This window comes from Gopherus flavomarginatus, chromosome 7 (assembly GCF_025201925.1).
Source record: "Gopherus flavomarginatus isolate rGopFla2 chromosome 7, rGopFla2.mat.asm, whole genome shotgun sequence".
NCBI classification, from domain to species: Eukaryota; Metazoa; Chordata; order Testudines; family Testudinidae; genus Gopherus; species Gopherus flavomarginatus.
The window spans coordinates 5057344-5076670 of NC_066623.1; the positions used below are offsets into that span (position 1 = coordinate 5057344).

The 19327-nt window shown below is 49.3% G+C and overlaps 1 protein-coding gene across 3 annotated transcripts in view; it reads left to right on the plus strand.

Moving 5' to 3' along the window:
- Positions 1 to 594: 594 nt before the first annotated feature.
- Positions 595 to 19327, plus strand: part of LOC127055021 (LON peptidase N-terminal domain and RING finger protein 1-like) — a 30726-nt gene continuing 11993 nt past the window's right edge. The window contains exons 1-6 of one of the 3 annotated variants that reach the window (XM_050961550.1): positions 596 to 942; positions 6936 to 7054; positions 11242 to 11364; positions 12338 to 12481; positions 13377 to 13527; positions 14761 to 14875. In XM_050961550.1, coding sequence (XP_050817507.1) covers positions 636 to 942; positions 6936 to 7054; positions 11242 to 11364; positions 12338 to 12481; positions 13377 to 13527; positions 14761 to 14875 — 959 coding nt within the window. In that variant the 5' untranslated portion in view covers positions 596 to 635. Of the gene's footprint in view, positions 943 to 6935; positions 7055 to 11241; positions 11365 to 12337; positions 12482 to 13376; positions 13528 to 14760; positions 14876 to 19327 lie in introns of all 3 variants that reach the window. The other 2 variants (XM_050961551.1, XM_050961552.1) reach the window with 2 other exon arrangements.

Below are 19327 nucleotides of genomic sequence, written 5' to 3' on the forward strand. Positions count from 1 at the left end.
ACAGGGGCGGGCCTGAGCCGGCCGCCAATGGGCAGGCGCCGGAGCCCCATCACATGGGGGGGCTGCTCTAGATTTTACGTAATATAGTTTTGTGCAAGCAACAAAAGCGATTGCAAGGGGGGTGGAGGGGGGCCAAGGCCCCCCCCTTTGCCCCGACAAATCGCTCCTCGGGGATGGCGCTGGGCTGCTCCAGCCCCGGAGAAGTGACTGCACCCACCTGCCCCCCGCCTTCCTCCCAGGGGAGGGGAGGGTGGGAGGAGCAGCCGCCTCCCCAGGCAGGGCGGCAGAAGGATGCGAAAGGGGAGAGCCGGCGCCGGCAGAGCGGGACAGGGACTGTGACCCCGACACGGGCCGGGGACAGGAAAAGCGCGGCGGGGGTGTCACCCGCGGGGCCCGAGCGCGCCCCGCTGCCCCCGGGGGCAGCAGCGCAGCCGGGCGAGGATGGGCTGAGGGGCGTGGAGGGCCCTTGGGTGCTTCGCTCTGGTGCGCGGCTCCCAGCCCCTCGCCTTGTCTAGGAGCGCCCCCCGGGTCCCTGGCACTGGGGGGCCCGGAGCCTGTCCCCCCCCCGCCCCGGGCAGCCCGACTCCAGGGCGCATCCCCCCTCGCCCGCCCGCCCGCGGGCTGGGGCCCGAGCGATGGACGTTTTCCTCTGCCCCTCGTGTCGGTTTGTCCTGCGGGAGCCGGTGACCGTCTCCTGCGGCCACTCCTTCTGCAAGCGCTGCCTGGGCGAGCCGCTGCCCTCCCGCTGCCTCGTGTGCCGGGGGAAACTGAGGCTCCTGGGCTCGAGAGCCGTGCGCTGCAACGTCCTGCTGGGCGGCCTGCTGGAGAAGTGCCTGGCCCGGGAGCCCCGGCTGGCCCGGCTGCAAAGCCACGCGCAAGAGCTGCTCCGGAGCCGGGACTACAGGGCCGCGCTGAGGGCAGCCCAGAAGGGGCTCGAGCTGGGTAAGCGTGGCAGGGTCTCGGGGGTGGGGGTGGGAGGCTGGTCAGTGTTTGGATCCACGCACCCACCCACGCAAAGCAGCCCCCCACCAGCTCCTGGTTATGTAACTTCTCGCCAGGCACGACTGCTTCGGGGGCTGCACCGTCTCTCTCCTTATTAGCTTCCTCTTAATAAAGAGCCGCTTTGTTCGCGGAGACAGGGGGGAACCCCACCGTCACAGCCGGGGAATGAAGCCCTGACTTCACAGGGTCACTAAGGGAGGCAGTTCAACCCCGCCTCTTTTGCACCCGCTTGCACAGATGATTTCCTCCAAACCCCACCCCCCAGGACTTTTAAAAGGCACTTTGATTATCATCTGTACCACAGCTCCAAGTAACAGCCCTCTCCTTTTCATGCAGTTGCTGATATTTTCTTGTGCAAGTCCTGGGCACGATTTAAGTTGTTCACCTGCACATATATAGTTTCTCTCCATGCATGTGAGCAGCATTGCTCTTCCTTCATGACCACCTTCTTTAGCAGGTTGAGGGGTACAGTTGCTGGGGCAAATTCTGCTGTCAGCCACTAATCCGAAGGGTTTCAGGTGTGTAAGTGGCAGCAGAATTCGAGCCATTATTTGCAGGAGGAACGGTGAGTTTCTGAGAGGATGAGAGGGGAACAGCTGTTTTAGAAGTTAGACGTTCAGTGACACAGAGTGCTCACATCCAGTGATGTGTCAGCCCCTGAGGAAGGTCTTTGCTTCAGCAACAGTGGCGCTGTCCCGTGACCAGCAAAGCTGGCCATGTGGAAAAGGGCGACGAAGATGGAAAATGGTCAGCAGGGTTATGAGACTGTCACAGTGTATCCACCCACAGTTACACCTGTCTGAGCCACCTCTGCCTCTTGGAAGAATGCAGCCCTGGCAAAGACTCTTAGCCAGAGTTTGACTAATTCTCTACTCTCCCAGGACTTTGGGGGCCAGGGCTGGATCCTGCAGTCTTGTTTCAGGATTGACCTCCAAGGGAAATTTGCTGGCAGGATCAGAGCTTGGGAATGTAACTGATTTGCTGATGACTAATAAATCCTCATTGTGTCCTGAGCAGATCCTTTTATCCAACATATTAACATAAGACATGCATCACTTTTCAGCATCATGATTGCTTGGTCAACAGTCTTGAAGCAAATACATGTGTGTTTATTAACATTTTCATTACTGTTTTATTTTACATCATGGGATTTCTGTAAAAGAAATACTGAAAAAAATGTTCAGTGTTCCAAATCCTTGTTACGCTATTTGTGTGCTCCAAAGGTTTTTGGTTCTAAGCTCACCATCTCCCCAACTTGTCTTTATTCTTATGACATTTGGATTGCCGTTGCACCAGTCTCCTGGTGCTGGGCACTGCACAAACACGTAGAAATACTCAATCCCTGCCCAGAAGAACTTCCCATCTTGGTTATGGATACTGCCTGTCTATAAACAAAGTTTTAAAACATTGTGTTATTTTCAAGGGAAATGCAAAAGCACTTTGCAGTTAACCAAAGGCAGTGCTTTGTCAATCCATCAGTTGCCTAATATCACTTCTGCCAATGAACGTGTATCAGTGAGAATAATGGACCTCTCCTTAACTTTCAGTGGCAATCAAGATAACGAAATACCATTAGGCAACAGCTACAGACTTGAAACACAGAGCAGTCACAAAAAGAACACCTAGCCAGATCTTGAACTTGAGATGAAGTATCTTACTTTCCCCCACAAGCTCAAGTTCATGTGGCAAATAAACCTGATCCGTAGAGATCATTAAACCTGTGACTACGAATGGCCATGGCATTCTGTCTTTACACACGCTTGAAGGGGACAGGTGACGTAGTGCAAAGTAGTGACACCCTAGCTCTTCCCCTCTGGATTCTGAGCTCGGCTCAGGCCCCCAGATGAAAAATGAGTTGTGATTTCACCATGAATTCCATTTCTCCGCTTAACAAAACGCATTGCACAGCTCAGTTTGGTTGGCAGTCCTGGCTCAAAGACTAGCATTGGGAGAAGGGGCTGCAGCTACTGCTATTATATAGATAGCAGTAATACCAGGGAGAGGAGACCCAGTAAGAGATAGGAGCTCCACTGTGTGAGGCACCATGTAGATAAGTAAAGGAAAGACAACTGCTGCTCCAGAGAGCTCGTTCGCCAGGATTATGACAAGACACAACAGGTGGATAAAGAGACATATGGGGATATGGGCAAGGTTACAGTAAAGACAGGTATGTTTGCATGAATAAATAGTCTCGTTGGCCATCATAGTCACAGCTGTCTGCCTGCTTGGACTGCAGCTCATTGGCAGAACTGCATCAAAGCCCAGGTCTGGAACGGCAGAGGATTCAGGTGCACTGGCAGTGTTCCATGTGTGGGAAACTTCCGTAGCAAACCAAGCCCAAAGCTGCTGCACACCCTGAACACCCTCAGGCTTACATAGAGCAACACACCAGAGCATATGTTCAAAGCACTTACGATTGTTTTATTATGGAGGAGAGAGCACTGCTAACATTTCAGCAGCATGCCTTCTTCAGAGCGGGTTTGCTAGAATCTCCTATCTGTAGTTAAATAACTATAAGTACTTGGAAAGCGTTTCTAGTTTGTTGCTTAATTTTAGCCCAAGGCCCTTTTTCCCTTTGGCTACAGAGCAGTCCTTGGCTGAGTTTTCTTAGGGCCGCATTGGTGTTTAACACTTACATCAAGCAGCAGATTTTTGCCCCCCTTAGTCATAAAATCATAGAATCATCGAAATGTAGGACTGGAGGGGACCTTGAGAAGTCAAGTCCAGCCTCCTGTGCTAAGGCAGGGCCAAATAAACCCAGACTCATCCCTCGTCTAACCTATTCTTAAAAACTTGCTGTGATGGGAATTTCATAACCTCTCTTGGATGCCTATTCCAGAACTTAACTACCTTTATAGTTGGAAAGTTTTCCTAATACCTAACCTGAACCTGCAGATTAACATTGCTTCTTATCCTGCCTTCTGTGGACATGGAGAACAATTGATCACCGTCTTTGTTAGAACAGCCCTTCACACGTTTGAAGACTGTCATCAGTTCCCCCGCTCCCCGGTCTTCTTTTCTCAAGACTATTCTTAGTCCGCAAATGAATTTCCAGAGGTGGATGCCTGGCCACTGTGTTTATGTTCATTCAGAAGGATGGCACTGTGCCTGTCCTTGTTATAGCTTGGTTTTGGGTTGCTGCTGTCAGTCGCTCACTTTAACACACCAGTGCAGCCCAAACGAAACCCATCTGAGTAAACCCCATGCAGGGTGATGGCTTCCCCAGCACAGACACAGAGGCGATGTTATCCAGCCGGCCTTTCCACACTTTCCGAAGTTAGACTGTGGAGTGGCTGGGGAGATGAGCCTTCCTGGGAGTGCCAGAGAGCCAGCAGTGTAGTTAGTGCAGGAGAATTTTCTCTCTCTAATGTCGCCAGCTGTGGATTGCAGAGATGGGCTGAGGTTCACAGCCAGGCTTTCTCATTGATTAAGCTTGTGCCCGTCAGCAGTCCTGTAACAGTCTCATGAGGAGAGACTGAAAGAGAGAAAGTATTCATAGACAGACTGCTTGGCCAGGAAAATTACCAGCATACTGGGAGATAGGTGGCCCCCTCTGCAAATTAATGTACGGTATGACAGGTTGTCCCAGGAAGACTTTTAGTTAGAAGTCATCAGCTGAAATCCAACCTAGCCCAGTAGGGTCTGAAAGCAATATCATCTTGTGCTTGTTCAGTGACCTCGATGAAATTAGAATTGGGGGGGGTCAGTGAACAAGTTGCCATATGACACCAGCAATACCCCTAGCGCCCACAATGGAAGTACTGGAAGAAAGGCAAAGCTTAGAGCTGATCCCGCCAGGTCAGTGGGAGGCCCAGTGTAAGGAAATGTTCTGCAGTGCTGTCTGTCCAGGAGCTAGCAGAGCTCCATAGAACTGCCACTATGGCACCTTGTGTTGGTACTAAAGCGGGGAACTTCAAAGGTGCACAACTGCTATTAATCGGTCAATGAGAATTGAATTCCTCTCTCCCGTAGGTGGCTTTCGGGAATCTCAGTCTACATTTCTACTTGAAAACACAGAGCCAAGCAGGGATACGGATTCCCTCTCTTTGTTCCATATTCCTCCTCCATCCATCTTCCTTGACACGGAGATGGCAAACACTTGGCCAGCCGGACTGAGAGGCTGTCTTGTGTCACTGCAGCCTATGGGTCCTCAGCTGAAATGTTGTTTTGTAATGTCGCATAGCAGCATCGCTCAGTGACTCACAGCAGACGCCCCTGGGCCTTCTATGGCAACAGCACACCACAGGGACTATTTTTATTCTTTCTCCAGCCACAGAAGCACAGCTCTGTCCCAAAAGACTGTGGTTCTGGATGTCTGGAGAACAGCTCCCCCAACCCCCACCTTCGAATCAATAGGTTCTGTTTTTGAAAGGCAGCTCCAATATGCATTGTCAGATTCCACTCAGCTGAGGTCTTGCTAAGAGATTGAGTACATCAGAATAAATTGGAATGAAGGGAAATTTACGGCTGGATATTTGGGGCAGGAGAGGGGAATCCTTAGGTTATTTTAGATTGTTGAATAGTCTCTGAAGGGATGCTGGCTGTGATTCAGCCTTATTCCACCGAGCACCTGAGATTAAAAAGTAGGGAGCAGTTCAGCATTATCAAGGAAAGGGACTAGATGAAATGGAAGCTCTGATTCCCTGTCTCTGATTTGTAACTGATTCTGCTACTTGTCATTCTGTCCTTTCCCCATAGCCCGTGTCTGGCTCATCTATTTCAATCAGACGCTTTTCGGGACGGATATTGTCTCATACAGCACCTGGCACAGTGGGGCCCCATTCTTTGCTGGTTCTTAGGCACTACCATAATAAACATGATTCATTATTATAAGGGTGGATAGTTAACCTGAGATACCCCTAGTGGTTTTAAGTAGAACCGGTTAAAAATGTTCAGTTGAAAAACAAGTTTTCTTCATGTTTTCTGTACCATTTTCATTTTTCATTTGTAAGTTTTCAGTTTGTTTTCTCTTGATGATTGTACCAGTTTGTATCAGACCAATTCCCCACACAGCAGGCTTCTACAAAAATCAGAAGCACACCCTAAATGAAAAGTGTCTATTTCAAAATTGAAAAAAAAATAATTTTGAGACATTTCCAAAACACGTGAATACAGTAATGTAGATAAAATAATTCCTTGCAAATGTCTGGGGATCAAAGGTGGAAAACCGGGCCCATTTTGAAACCCAGCAGAATGAAATCAGCTTTGAAAATTTTAGAGTTGTCATGAGTTAAGATTTGGAATTATAGAGTCTTTAGCTTTGTTGACCAACTCTAGTTTAATCCAAGCCTGCTTTTGCATTACCAGTCCCTGTTATAAAATATTGACATCTATGACTAGTGTCAGACTAGATCACGTAGTTAGCTGGATAAGATCTCTTAGTCATGTGCCTGATTTGGATATTCCATTGTGAGAGCACTAACCTGCATATTCATTGCCTTACGGTCCCATCTGCATCCTGGCCTGAAATTGTCATTAACGAAAAATAATTAGTGCCAACAGTGTGAATTTAGTGATGACAAAATCATGGCATAAGCTGATCAAAATGCAAATGCGAGGGTATGTGATAAAATAGTGCAAGTCTCACTGATTTGGCGTACAATGAGTGTGCAGAACAATTGTCACAACTGTTTTATCCTGTTAGCTGGCTTTCCTTCTACACCTTCTTCTGCACACTCTTGATGTGCAATCTGTGCTTATTTTGCCTTGTCCATCCAATGCCGAGTCAGTGCAAGTTACACTACTTTAGCCCAACACCTGTTTTCTGATGTAATCCTCCTCCCCAGCTGAATTTGTCCAGGAGATATTCTATGATTCTATGAGGCAGATTTCCACATGACTTGCACCTGTTTGCACTAGGTCAGAATTTGCTGTGTATTGGAGATATTGAGTGTAGACCTTGTATTAATGACACTGAGGCCTTCTGTGTGCAGCTCCTGATGATGTTTCGCTGAGGCTGTGCCGGTCGGAGGCGTATGTGGCCCTGCAGCAGTATTCAGAGGCGCTGGAGGATTTGGAGGTAGTGTGCCGGAGTGAGCCAGAAGAGTGCGAGGTGAGTCAGTGCGTGGCTGGTGGGTTGGTTCTGCTACAAGAAGGTGGACGGGGCACATGCTGTGGGCTACAAGGGCTCCTTGAAATGAAACGTGATGCGAAATGTTGTGCTTGAGCTGTGGGACTGCAGCCATCTGCTCACAGGGATGGGGATTTTGTTCCTAGATTGTTAGAACTCTAAATGCTGGCAGGCTCTTCCTCCCCGTTCTCCCAGAGGGCTTCATTTGGCCCTGGGAATCTCCCTGATCTTGTTTTGCCACACTTCTGCGAACCCTCCTACCTCCCTGGAGAGATTTAGAGCTGTTCAAAGGAGATGGGGGGGGGCCCTACAAATATTTAAGAGCAAAATTTGAATCTGTTATCAAACATAAGCCACGCCAGGAGTGAGCAGGGTGCACCTAGCAACTTATCTGCTGGTGCCCCAGGATTTGGCTCTGGGACTCGGAACCCACTCAGATTTCAGCTGTTTCAGTTTTGGAGGGTTTTCTCCATGAAGTCTCTTCCTCCCTCCAGCTCCAGGGTGCTTTGCCTTTTTGTCACTCTTCCTGACATTCGTGGGCAGGTCAGCATCCCATGAGTCTTAGGGCCTGATCCAATGCCTGTTATAAAAACTGAGACTCTTTCCACTGACTCTAATGGGCATTGGATCAGGCTTTAACTTGCTAGACCACCAAGCGCATGCGATTTGTTTTGTGCATCGCAATGCTCTGTCACGATGCGATGACTCTGTCATCATGCAGTGAGGCAGCATGGTCGTGGTGCTGCCTTTGAGGACGAACGCTCAGAGATGGGAACCCTTCCCCTCCCTTCTGCTGGGAAATCAGATGGCGTTTTCCAAGGTGCTTTTGGCAGGAAGTTCATCCCTTATATAGTTAGTGTTGTAAAGGCATATGGGGACCAGGCCATTTTTTGTTAATTCTGGCACAGCTGTTGTTCCCTTGTATGCTGCTGAGCAAAACAGAGTTGTTTTCTCTATGGTGAGATTGCCTGCGGCTCACTAAGTGCTTTCTTCTTGGCATTCCCTCCACAGGCCAGGTACAACTGGGCATTTGCTAGACAAGCCCATTATAAAAGGAGCTGGATACCTGGTTCCCTCCCGCCTCCAGTGCCCTGCTAGAGATTTCAGGCCAGACCTTGAAGGGGAAAGGCAGCTCGGTCTCCAGCCTGCGCGCTTAAACTGAGCTGGCTGATTATGCCAGACTGTGGGCCCATGTTTTCTTTATGACACAGGCTCCTGTTCACCACGGGTGGAGCTGACCTCATTTTCTTTGGCCCTCGTTCAGCATCTGGGAGCAGGGGAGTAGCATTGCACTTTGGATAATATGACAGTGACAAATGTTAATGCTGTTTGATTTTTCTGAGCTCACTTGCCCAGGTTTTAGAGAGAGCTAGTTTCTCTGTGTATGTTTGCACAGTGTGTGCTGGATTCCCTGTGGCGTTGTGGCACCTTCATACTTTTCCGGCTACACAAAGGCAGCCAGATCTCCCCATGAGGGAATACTCTCAGCATACCTGGGTCCCCAGGGGAAGACCAGGCATGGCTGGCTCTGTGCCGGCTTCCCTTGCAGCCCCCAGTGTACCAGAGGCACATCAAGGAAATATGAGAGCCTGGCTGGAGTGAACTGGAGGTTTGAGGGCTGTGGGCAGCAGAGTGTGAATTACAACAGCCTTGAGATTGCTCTAATTTACACCAGGGACTGAGCACAAAGGTGTCTTTGTCCCCTCCTTTCCTGCACTGAATACTGCTTGGCTGGAGACACTGTCCGGCGCTGTGTCTTTAATGGTGGCACTAATACAAATTATACAGACAGATGAGACTTTTTTTCTCTTCGGTGTCACAAATTCTCTTCGGAATCCAAAACTGCCTAATTTCCCCCAAATGTAAATATCTTACCCTCAGCTCAGCTCAATTTGGAGCCAGGTCCCGGCAGTGCAGGGGAAATGCAGCAGCTACTAAGGGGTTTCTCCTAGCCTCCCTTGGCCTATAGTTTGGAAAACTTACATGGTGGCTGTTCCCTGTGTCCCTGGGGAATGGCTGGGAAAGGGACAGCTTTCAAAGGGTGGCAAGAGTTTTAGATCCCGAGAGTGGATGGGAAAATGTGCTCATTATACAGAGGATCCAGCCTTTGAATGCCAATGCCACCACCTTGCCAGCAGCCCTGGTGCAGCTGGTTACCAAGCCAGGATCATGGTCCATTGCTAATTCTGAACTCACGCGCTTGCTGTCTGTACTGTCATTGGGTGTGTCTTGCTTGGAAACACACTAACCAAATTAAGTGGCAAGTTGCAATTACTGAATGTAAACACTCCATGATGCTAATCGGGCCATCTGTCATATCTCATTAAGCCCAGTGCACCTAGATAACTCTGTTGGGTTAAAAAAAACAATCCTAAAGTGAAAGACTCCAGAAGTGTCTGGCATCCTGTCAATGGCAATCTTCATTCAAGCAAACTCATTGCTTGCATAGAACTCAGGTAATGAAGGCAAAGTTTCCAGCAGAGTGGAAGGGAGATGATGATTCCTGCTGGACTGGTGCATGGATCATGGAGTGGGCTAGCGGGGACACAGCTTTGGGCTGCAGGCGGGGGGGTTTGCAGTATCACGATTATTTATTTGGGTTACTGTAGCCCCTCGGACCTCCAGTCACAGGCTTGGACCTCGTTGTGTTCGGTTCTCTACAAATGCAGAACACAGAGATGGTCCCTGCCCCAGAGAGCTTACAATCCAAGTATAAGTCAAGAGACACCAGATGGATAGATACAGATCGGGGAGTACAAGGAAATGAGGTGACATTGGTCAGGATGACAGGCAATGGTCTGAGCATACCAGGGGCCTAACCATTGTCAAGGTTTTTTTGTAGGCATCTTGGAAGAGGTGAGTTTGAAGGAGGGACTATAAGTGGGTTTGTGGATCTGCCTGGGGAGCTTCTCCCAAGCACGAGGGGCAGCACGAGAGAAAGCATGGAGGTGCTTGTTTGAAAATTTCACAGGCGGGTGATGCAGGCTGGCATCATGGGCCGGATGGAGGCAGGAGTCGACGTTTCAGTACTGAACGAGAGAGAACGGGTCAGGTGGGGCTAGACATGAAGGGCCTTAAAAGTGAAGCCAGGCAGCTTATGTTTGGTGCGACGGAGGACGGGAGCCAGTGGAAGGATGCAAAGAGGGGTGAGGCGGTCAAAGGGATGGGCCAGAAGGAAAATGTTCTTTGCAGTAGCATTCTGAATAGAGCTGAACAGGGCAAGGTTGCATTTGTCAGGGCCAGCGAGAAGGATAGTGCGATACTGAGAGGCAGGAGGAGGAGAGCCTGCATGACAGTTTCAGGTGTGTAGATGGGCAGCAAAGGCTGGATCTTAGAGTTATATCAGAGCAGTCTGTTCCTTAGTGGAAGGAATGGGAAACTGGGAAGACTTACTGCTGCTTTGCTAAGGATTTTCCAACTTCTCAGCATACAGTTTAATTTGATTTGCTTTTGCTATGTTGCATTTTGGAATAAAAACCCCTTCCGTGCCTTAAGCAGCCTTTATGGACATCTGTTTCCTTTGTTGGCGCGTCTGCTGATAAAGCACAGGAAGGGTAAGCGTGGGGAGCAGGGTAAATAGATCAAGAAGTGAATTATGAGAAAACCTGACTGAAGGTGTAACTGTTCGTCTACAGGATTCGAAACTGGATCCTTTAGCACCACAGAACAAACACTAGCACATAAGCTTAAGGAATAAAGTTATGAGCCGGCAGCAGTAGTAGGTTGCTATCCTATAGAAAACCACCCACATCACGCAATACCCTTTTTGGCAGTGTGTTAAAAACATTCTGTACTGCCCAGCAGGACTAGCCGCCTTCTTGTCTTTTCCATTTCTAATTTCTGTGATTCTCGGAAGCAGCGGCAGTACAGAGTTCACATTTCACCACACGCGGCTCTCTAGGACATTCATGGGATTCATAGTTCAACTCATGGGGCTTCTTAGAGGGGAGCCTCGGTGGCCATTTGGGTTTTTTTTAGGGGTTCCGCAAGGTCTGAGTTGGTGGGAAAACTTGCATTAGAGCTGCCTGATGAGCTGATACAATGAGGACTTGAGTTTCTAGGGCTGCCAAGCTAGTGCCTCTCAGGGGCATGAGGTTCCCTTTAAAAGAAAGCAACCAGCTGGTGACTAATCCAGATGGCTCTGTCCTATTTGCTTTGCTCCTCTGCAGGGCTATTTCAGGAAAGGGAAGGTGCTGCTGGAGTTGGGAGAGAAGTCCGAAGCCTTGCTGCAGTTCCACCACTGCCTTACGCTGAATCCCAGTTTCCCTGCTGCTCAGCACGAGGTGGAAAAGGTGAATGTGCCCCGGGGCCTTTCAGCCAAGAGCCAGGCTCCGCGTTAACCCTGTCCATTGCCCCTGGAGGTAGAAATCTGGGCATGGATTTCAGTGCCCTTGAATTAGGCTGTAAAATAAAGCCACGAGACGTTCCTTTCCTCCCGGAGACTGGGCAGCTTGCTCCGCTGAGTTGCTAACCCTGCCAACATGGGAGTGAGAACTAGCCTGTTCCTGAGGGCAACTCTGAACAGGCTTCCTTCCCTCCCCCGCACATTCCCCAGGCAAAAGCCTTGCAGTTTTCCTGTCCAGAAAACTGCCTCTCGAGCTGCATCTCCAAGTCTCTTGCCTTGGCAGTGCTTAGCTGAGACACTGCACCCGGGCTGGTTAAGAAAGAGCAGTCTAGCCAGCCCGGCGTGTGGAGGATCTCAGTGCAGATCCTGTTTGGCCGGCGTCCCTCCCATTACAGAAATCACCATGACCTTCAGCACCGATTGCTACCCTGGCAGCCTCTGTGGGCACAGAGATGTTTCCTCTGTCCGAGTCCGGGGTGAGGAACATTGTTGTGGATGGGGCAGTTTGCACTGTGCCTGCCCGTGTTGTATCAGTTCTGTTGGCAAAATCCCCACAGCTGTTAATCACCACTGCCATATTGGCTGTCTTCTCCCACCCTTTCTTCTCAGCTCACTGCACTGCCCGGGCATTCATGTTGCAATGGGTAGAACTGGTGGGTCAGTGCAGCAGGAAACCAGGATTCTGCCCAGAGGCTTTGAAGAAGAGAAATTGGGCTTGGATTTTCATCTCTACCCTGACTGTAGCCATCAAGCATGGCTGGAGTTTGGTCCTGCCTAGCTTCTAGACTACATCGGGCTGGGGCTGGGGAAGTAGAGGGTGTTGAGGACTTAGATTCTTCCACCCTGATCTAGAAGCCACATTGCACCTTACAGTTTGCTTCCCCTGCCCCAAAAATGTAACGTGACTCCTCTGCCTCCAGATCCTCACACAGGATGACTCCCCACTGCCAGGCACGGGCGTGGAGCTACTGAGTGCAGCCAGCCTGGACTTTAAAAGCTCCAGCTCAGGAAAGGAAGGAGCAGGCCCTCTTCTAAGTCCCTCTTCCGGAGGAGAGTATGGGCAGGTGAGGGGGCCTGTTGGGCCTGCTATGGTTATGCGTGCAGGAGCAAAGATCAGGTAAAGATAGTCACATAGAGGGGTGTGTGTGTGTAACCAAGAGTGCTGTCCTGTGCACAGTGTCTTTCACTGGGATTGGGAGGGGTGAAAGAAAGACTGTGGAGTTGCCGCTAGCAAAGACTCAGCACCGCAAAGTGGTGAACAGTGCGGGTGGGACACAGGGAAAGCGATACCCCCATCTCGTGAAGGGATTGGGCAGGGATGAGAACTCCCCCATTTTCCATATATTCCCCCTCCCCTCCTGGCCCCCCGGCCGTGTTTTTGGTAAGCAAAATATTTCCAAACTGATTTCAGGCAACAAAAGCTGTGACAGCAAATTTGGGTCGTGTCAGCAATTCCCTCTCCCCAAGTTTTATTCTTTGAGGGAAAAAAAGAGGCTTGGGATTTTTTGATGAAAAGCTTTACGTGAGGAAAAATCCAGGCCAGCTCCTAGTGTTACTTTACCCTCTCTGAGAGACCCTGCCAGTTGAGGAGGGATGAGGAGATGCGGGAATGTGGGTTCAAACACACCCAAGGGGTGGGCAGAGCTTGGAGAGAGTTGGCCCATGTTTTGAACACAACACTGGCCATCCTCTGCGTGCAGGGCAGGTGCCCAGGTTGGATAGCAAGGGGACAGCATCTCTGTTCTCCTCTGTAGTGTGTGTGTGTGTATGTTTCTCATTTGGTGTGTGTGTGTGTGTGTGTGTGTGTGTGTGTGTGTGTAAAGTCCTACCCTTGGAGCTCCCATCCCCAGCATGTGTGGAAAATCCTTCCCCTTGTGACTCAGTAGCGCAGACGTGTCTATGGGGAATGCACCGGAGGCAGGGATATCAGGCTTGACTTTCTATTTTTTTGTGAACTAGGATCCAGAGAAAGAGATGGAGGATGGGAAGGGGGAAGCTTTGTCTGAACTTAACCAGTTGGAGCCTCGAAGTCCCCTGGAGCCTGCCTGGTGGCCGAGGAGATGGAAAGACTCAGGGACTCCGGCAGAGAGGCAAGAGGGGAGATCATTAGGTAGGTGGCCTTGCAGACACCTGAAAGCCCATCTAAATGCTGTGAGTGTGTGTGTCATCCCATCCTCCATTGCAGGGCAAGTTTGCAGCCTTTCTATGGGTGCTGGGACCCACGGTGGATGGGGCTTGATATTCACAGAGAATGGAAGAGTCTCAGTGGTTGTCGAAACCCAACATTTCTTAATGAGGCTTTGTCAGTCTCCTCTAGAGTGTGTCCCCTCATCAAGCCGTGGAGAGGAGTCTACTCCAGAGACTTCTGACTGTATGTATGTGGCCAAACTCCACTGTAAAGCCACATGCTGCAATCCCCTCCTCATAGTAAGTATAGAGGAGCAAGCCATGACCTGAACTGGACAGTGTCTACCCCCACCACCTGGTCTTATAGGCTGGGGGGGACTGGCTGGTATTTGGATTCAGGTTGGAGTTGTATTTGGATGTACAGCATCATGTGGTTGTGAATTCCATCCCATCCCATTTGTACTGTGAATTCCTGTCTCCTAGTGCATGTGGTTGCGCTCCCACACACCCAGCATTTAGCAGGGTGATTTCCCCGTGCATGCTTCACTTAGAATGGCAGCTGTTCACGCCGGCTCCAGTCACAGTGTGTCTTCCGCATAGACAGACAAGTGCAGCTACTTTGCTCTCAAACCAGAAGCCCAGCGAAGTCTGTGGAAATATTCCCGATGTCTTCCAGGGGCTTTGGATCAGGCCTCTGTTCCGGAAGGAGAAACGCTTCCCGTCCCAGACACACTGGGGGAAAATGTTTTTCCAAAGTATGAACTTAGCCTCAGCATTTGGCATGATGGCTGCTGCAATATGTACACGCAATTAGATAACGTGACCTAGCCCTTTGGCTTTTCCTCTTCAGAGCATTGTCCGGGTAGTAACGACTTACACCTCACACCACCCGTGGGGGAGGAGGATTAGTTTCATTCTCCAAATGGGCAAACAGACCTAGAGGGAAGAAATGACTCACTCAGGCCATGCAGTGACTCACTGGCAGGGCAGAGTTTATTGCTCCTGGTTTTACACTTGCTTCACTAGACTTGAGATCCACGCCATGCTGCCTGCTAAAATGTTCTATTTGAAATCCACCCGGCTGAAACCCTGTGGCTGTCTGCTGCCGGAGGGCAGATGAGGTGATCATAGAGGTTCCTTCTGTCCTTAAATCTATGAAAACCCCCAAGCGCTTCTCAGAGGGCATCACTCATTCCTCTGCTCCTTCTGCTCCTAGGTATTGGGGAGGAAACAGCAGCAGACACAGCAGCAGCAAAATCTAACCATCACCACGAGCTAGAGCTTAGGGACCTACTGAGCGTGTCTGATCTGGAGTGCTCCCTCTGCATACGGTGAGTCACCAAAGGGCTTTTGCAGTGACGGATAAACACCGAGCAGGGGCAGATCTTTTGCTCACATCTTGCTGCTAAATTTTGCATGCCAAAGCACAGGCAAATCTAAACGAGTGACGCACAATAAAGCGCGCAGGACACGGATAACAATGTGTGGTTGGTTCCTTTGATATCGATAACAGAGTCTGTTACCACCGGGTTGATATCGATAACAGAGTCTGTTTCCACCGGTTCATGAGTCAGCCTTCCTAGTGCACTCTGTGTTATTTGCTGTAATGAAAACACTAGGCTTCTGTGGGCTCAGAAGTGAGGGGCACCTTCTCTAACTGGGGACCATTGGGCATCCCTGTTGGAGAGAAACTCCAGGAGGAATGCAAGTCTAATGCAAGGTGCATTGGCAGAGCTGTGTGCGCAGAGGGGAGGAAACTGGTACAGAAGACAGCATGCAACCAGATTGTCGTGTTGGATAATATAAAGCAGGGAATGGGCTGGGGCCTTATGACTGAGTGAGCTGATAGTGAAACCAAGTGAAACTTGCCAAAGGGTGTGTTAAAATTAACTTCATTGTCCACTTAACTCTTGGAGTACCTGAAACCATTACACAGCTGTCCTCCTCGCCTCTTCTGAACGGTGGTGTTGGGTTTTGCTAGCTCGTGTGCACACAACAAGAGGACAAAGATCTGCACATTGCAGCCTGGCTCTGAGACTGCTCCTAATCCTTTCCCTGCTTTGAGTAGCTACATGGGGGTTCAGAGCAGTTCAGAGGACTGTTTTTTGAGGAGGGGAACGAGGGATGTATAATTGTCCAGAAGCCCAAACTGTAATGGAGAGAGAAGCCAGAAGAGAAGTGTTAGCTCAATGGTTGGCGGTTCCATTAGGCAGCACATCCTGGCCCATTAACATCTTCTTCGAGCAGCAGGGATGCTCTGCTCTATGTCCCTCTTTGGTCCCTACTCTCTTGCTGGCCCATGACCTCCCTCCCTTCCCTGCACTCCTGGGTTTGTCCCAAATAATCTGTTACTCTCCATGTCTGGGTGGATCCTCCTCTCTTCTGGGGGAAGGCTGTTGGGGCCATTTAGTGAGTCCCTGCTGCCTGCTATGGAAAGTCACATCGGCCAGTCATTAGTGCTGTGCTGGACGAGGAGATCCCTGGGAACGCTCTGTGGGACGGAGCTTCTTACATTACCTAGCGCTGACCGCCCCAGTTGCCTCCAGAGAAAACCCCTGCCCTACCTCTAAGCAGGTGCAGTGAGAAGACAGCATCAGGTGGGATCACCAGGACTCCAGCAGGGATGGAAACAGCGCTCACACCTGGAGTAGAATGCTGTGGGGCTGATCTCTGAGGTTTTAGTGGTTTAACTCCATCGATCGGAGCCCAGGCTGCCTATCTGGGGTGGGTGATTTATACTTCTGATTAAGCCATAAGCCAGCATCACAGACAGGCTTCAAACAGGAGCATTCAGATAACTAAGCAGCAGGCCAAGGTCGGTGTATTCCCTCCCAAACGGCTGGCCTCTCCCAGCAGTGAGAAAGGAGATCTGGGACATGGCTCATCCCTGCAAGAAGGAGAAGTGGTACATGTGAGGCAGCCATGGTCACATGCTGCCTTTTGTCCAGTTTGGGTCTGACTGTGCACTGGCTCGGTGGAGCTACCCTTAACGCCCACCACCAGGGATGGGAGGAGAACTAGGCCTTGTGTTTGGATATGGTGGCCAGCAGCAGACAGGACCTGAGCAAACAGCTCTGCCAGGGCTCCTCAGTCCTGACCTTAAACCTGCTGCTCCCTCCTCGAGCCTCTGTTCAGCGGAGACCAACGGCCGCATTGCCCTTTTGCAGCATGGGCAACATGTCCCTGAGCCATGCCCCCGACTTCAGATCAGCCTCTGAACCCAGGAGCGGTGGCTTGAAGCGCTAATCCTTCTGGACGACCCAGCCCTGGTCTGCAGCTCGAGGGCTGGTTATTTTTTAAGCCTGAGTTCCCTCGATTAAAAATAACAATGCGACTAATCCATTAGGGCAGACATCGGAAATGGTCTGTGCGAGCCAAGATGCTGCATGGAGCTCGGGCCTCCTGGCAAATTGACTGTCAAGTGCTGGCAAGTTCTGAGAATAACAGGCTGGGCTGGCTGCTCCTGGCGAAGGGGAAACGGCCACTAAGATTAAAGTGAAGATGTTCAGTGATGTTATTTAATGCAAATGTAAGGCTCTGGGGCAAAGTCATTGAGCGTGATGGGGTCAGTTGTCTTCCAGGCACTGGTCATACTCAGCTGCATGTTTCCTCTACAGTCAGTTGCCTGCTAGGACGCTGATAGGGGCGTGAGCACCAGATGCAGGAGAGCTGGCTTGCAGTGTAGGATGGAGGTGCTGTGCAGGTGTGAGAGGGCGAATTCTCTGTGTCTGTGGTAATTCTCTGGCTCTGTTCTCCATAGCCCCTGACTGCTTCACCCTCTGACAGCTGTGTATCCTCCCAGCACCCTGTGAGGGAGGGAAGGGCTGTCAGTCCAATTTTACAGATGGGCAGCTGAGGCTGATAGACTGACTGTGAATCTGTGCTTCCCCTGTGTCATAAACAAACAGATAGCTAAGGGTTAATGTCTCTTTCACCTGGAAAGGAGTAACCTGAAACACCTGACCAGAGGACCAATCAGGAAACAAGACTTTTTCAAATCTAAGTGGAGGGAAGTTTGTGTGTGAGTTCTTTGTCTTGTGTCTGACTCTCTCGGCTCTGAGAGTGATCTTTCTGTCTCCTGCCTTTCTAATCTTCTGTTTCCAAGTGTAAGTACAAGATAGTAAGACGATAAGGTTTATATTGTTTTCTTTTTGTATTTACATGTGTGTAGTTGCTGGAGTGTTTTGAATTGTATTCTTTTTGAATAAGGCTGTTTATTCATATTTCTTTTAAGCAATTGACCCTGTATTTGTCACCTTAATACAGAGAGACCATTTGTATGTATTTTTCTTTCTTCTTATAAAGCTTTCTTTTTTAGAAAAAAAATTAGAGTGTTTTGGGGCACTCTGGTCCCCCCAGCAACCTTCCCTGGGGACCCCAAGACCCAAATTCCTTGAGTCTCACAACAAAGAGGAATAAACCATTTCCCCCCCTTCTCCCTTCCAGGTGTTCCCTCCCTGGGTTCCTGGAGAGATACACAGAAGCAAGCTCCGTGAATCTAAACAGAGGGACTCCACCCTCCCTATTTCCAGTCCTGGAAACAGAAGTACTTCCCTCTTCACCCAGAGGGAATGCAAAGTCAGGCTAGTAAATCTAACACACACAGATTTCCCCCGACTTCTTCCTCCCACCAATTCCCTGGTGAGCTGCAGACTCAATTCCCTGGAGTCCCCACTAAAGAAAAACTCCAACAGGTCTAAAATAGAAAGCTTTATAAGAAGAAAGAAAAATACATAAAAATGGTCTCTCTGTATTAAGGTGACAAATACAGGGTCAATTGCTTAAAAGAAATATGAATAAACAGCCTTATTCAAAAAGAACACAATTCAAAACATTCCAGCAACTACACATATGTAAATACAAAAAGAAAACAATATAAACCTTATCGTCTTACTATCTTGTACTTACAACTTGGAAACAGAAGATTAGAAAGGCAGGAGACAGAAAGATCACTCTCAGAGCCGAGAGGGTCAGACACAAGACAAAGAACTCACACACAAACTTCCCTCAACTTAGATTTGAAAAAGTCTTGTTTCCTGATTGGTCCTCTGGTCAGGTGTTTCAGGTTACTTCTTTCCAGGTGAAAGAGACATTAACCCGTAGCTATCTGTTTATGACACGCCCCCCAAATTGCAGACAGTGGGGAACCTCACTGGCGGCGATTTCCTCCTAGAACTTTAAAGTAAACAGATTAATACAACACATGCACCTTTACATATACCACTAAGTATATAACTAACAGACTTTTACATTTTAAGAACACTTTTTAACTACTGGATTCTGGGAAACTCTCATGGGAGAGAGCATCAGCTACTTTGTTAGAAGCTTCTGAGATGTGCTGAATTTCAAAATCTAACACAAAGAGATTTTCCCCCTGACTTCTTCCTCCCACCAATTCCCTGGTGAGCTGCAGACTCAATTCCCTGGAGTCCCCACTAAAGAAAAACTCCAACAGGTCTAAAAAAGAAAACTTTATAAGAAAAAAGAAAAATACATAAAAATGGTCTCTCTGTATTAAGGTGACAAATACAGGGTCAATTGCTTAAAAGAAATATGAATAAACAGCCTTATTCAAAAAGAAAACAATTCAAAACACTCCAGCAACTACACACATGTAAATACAAAAAGAAAACAATATAAACCTTATGGTCTTACTATCTTGTACTTACAACTTGGAAACAGAAGATTAGAAAGATCACTCTCAGAGCCGAGAGGGTCAGACACAAGACAAAGAACTCACACACAAACTTCCCTCCACCCAGATTTGAAAAAGTCTTGTTTCC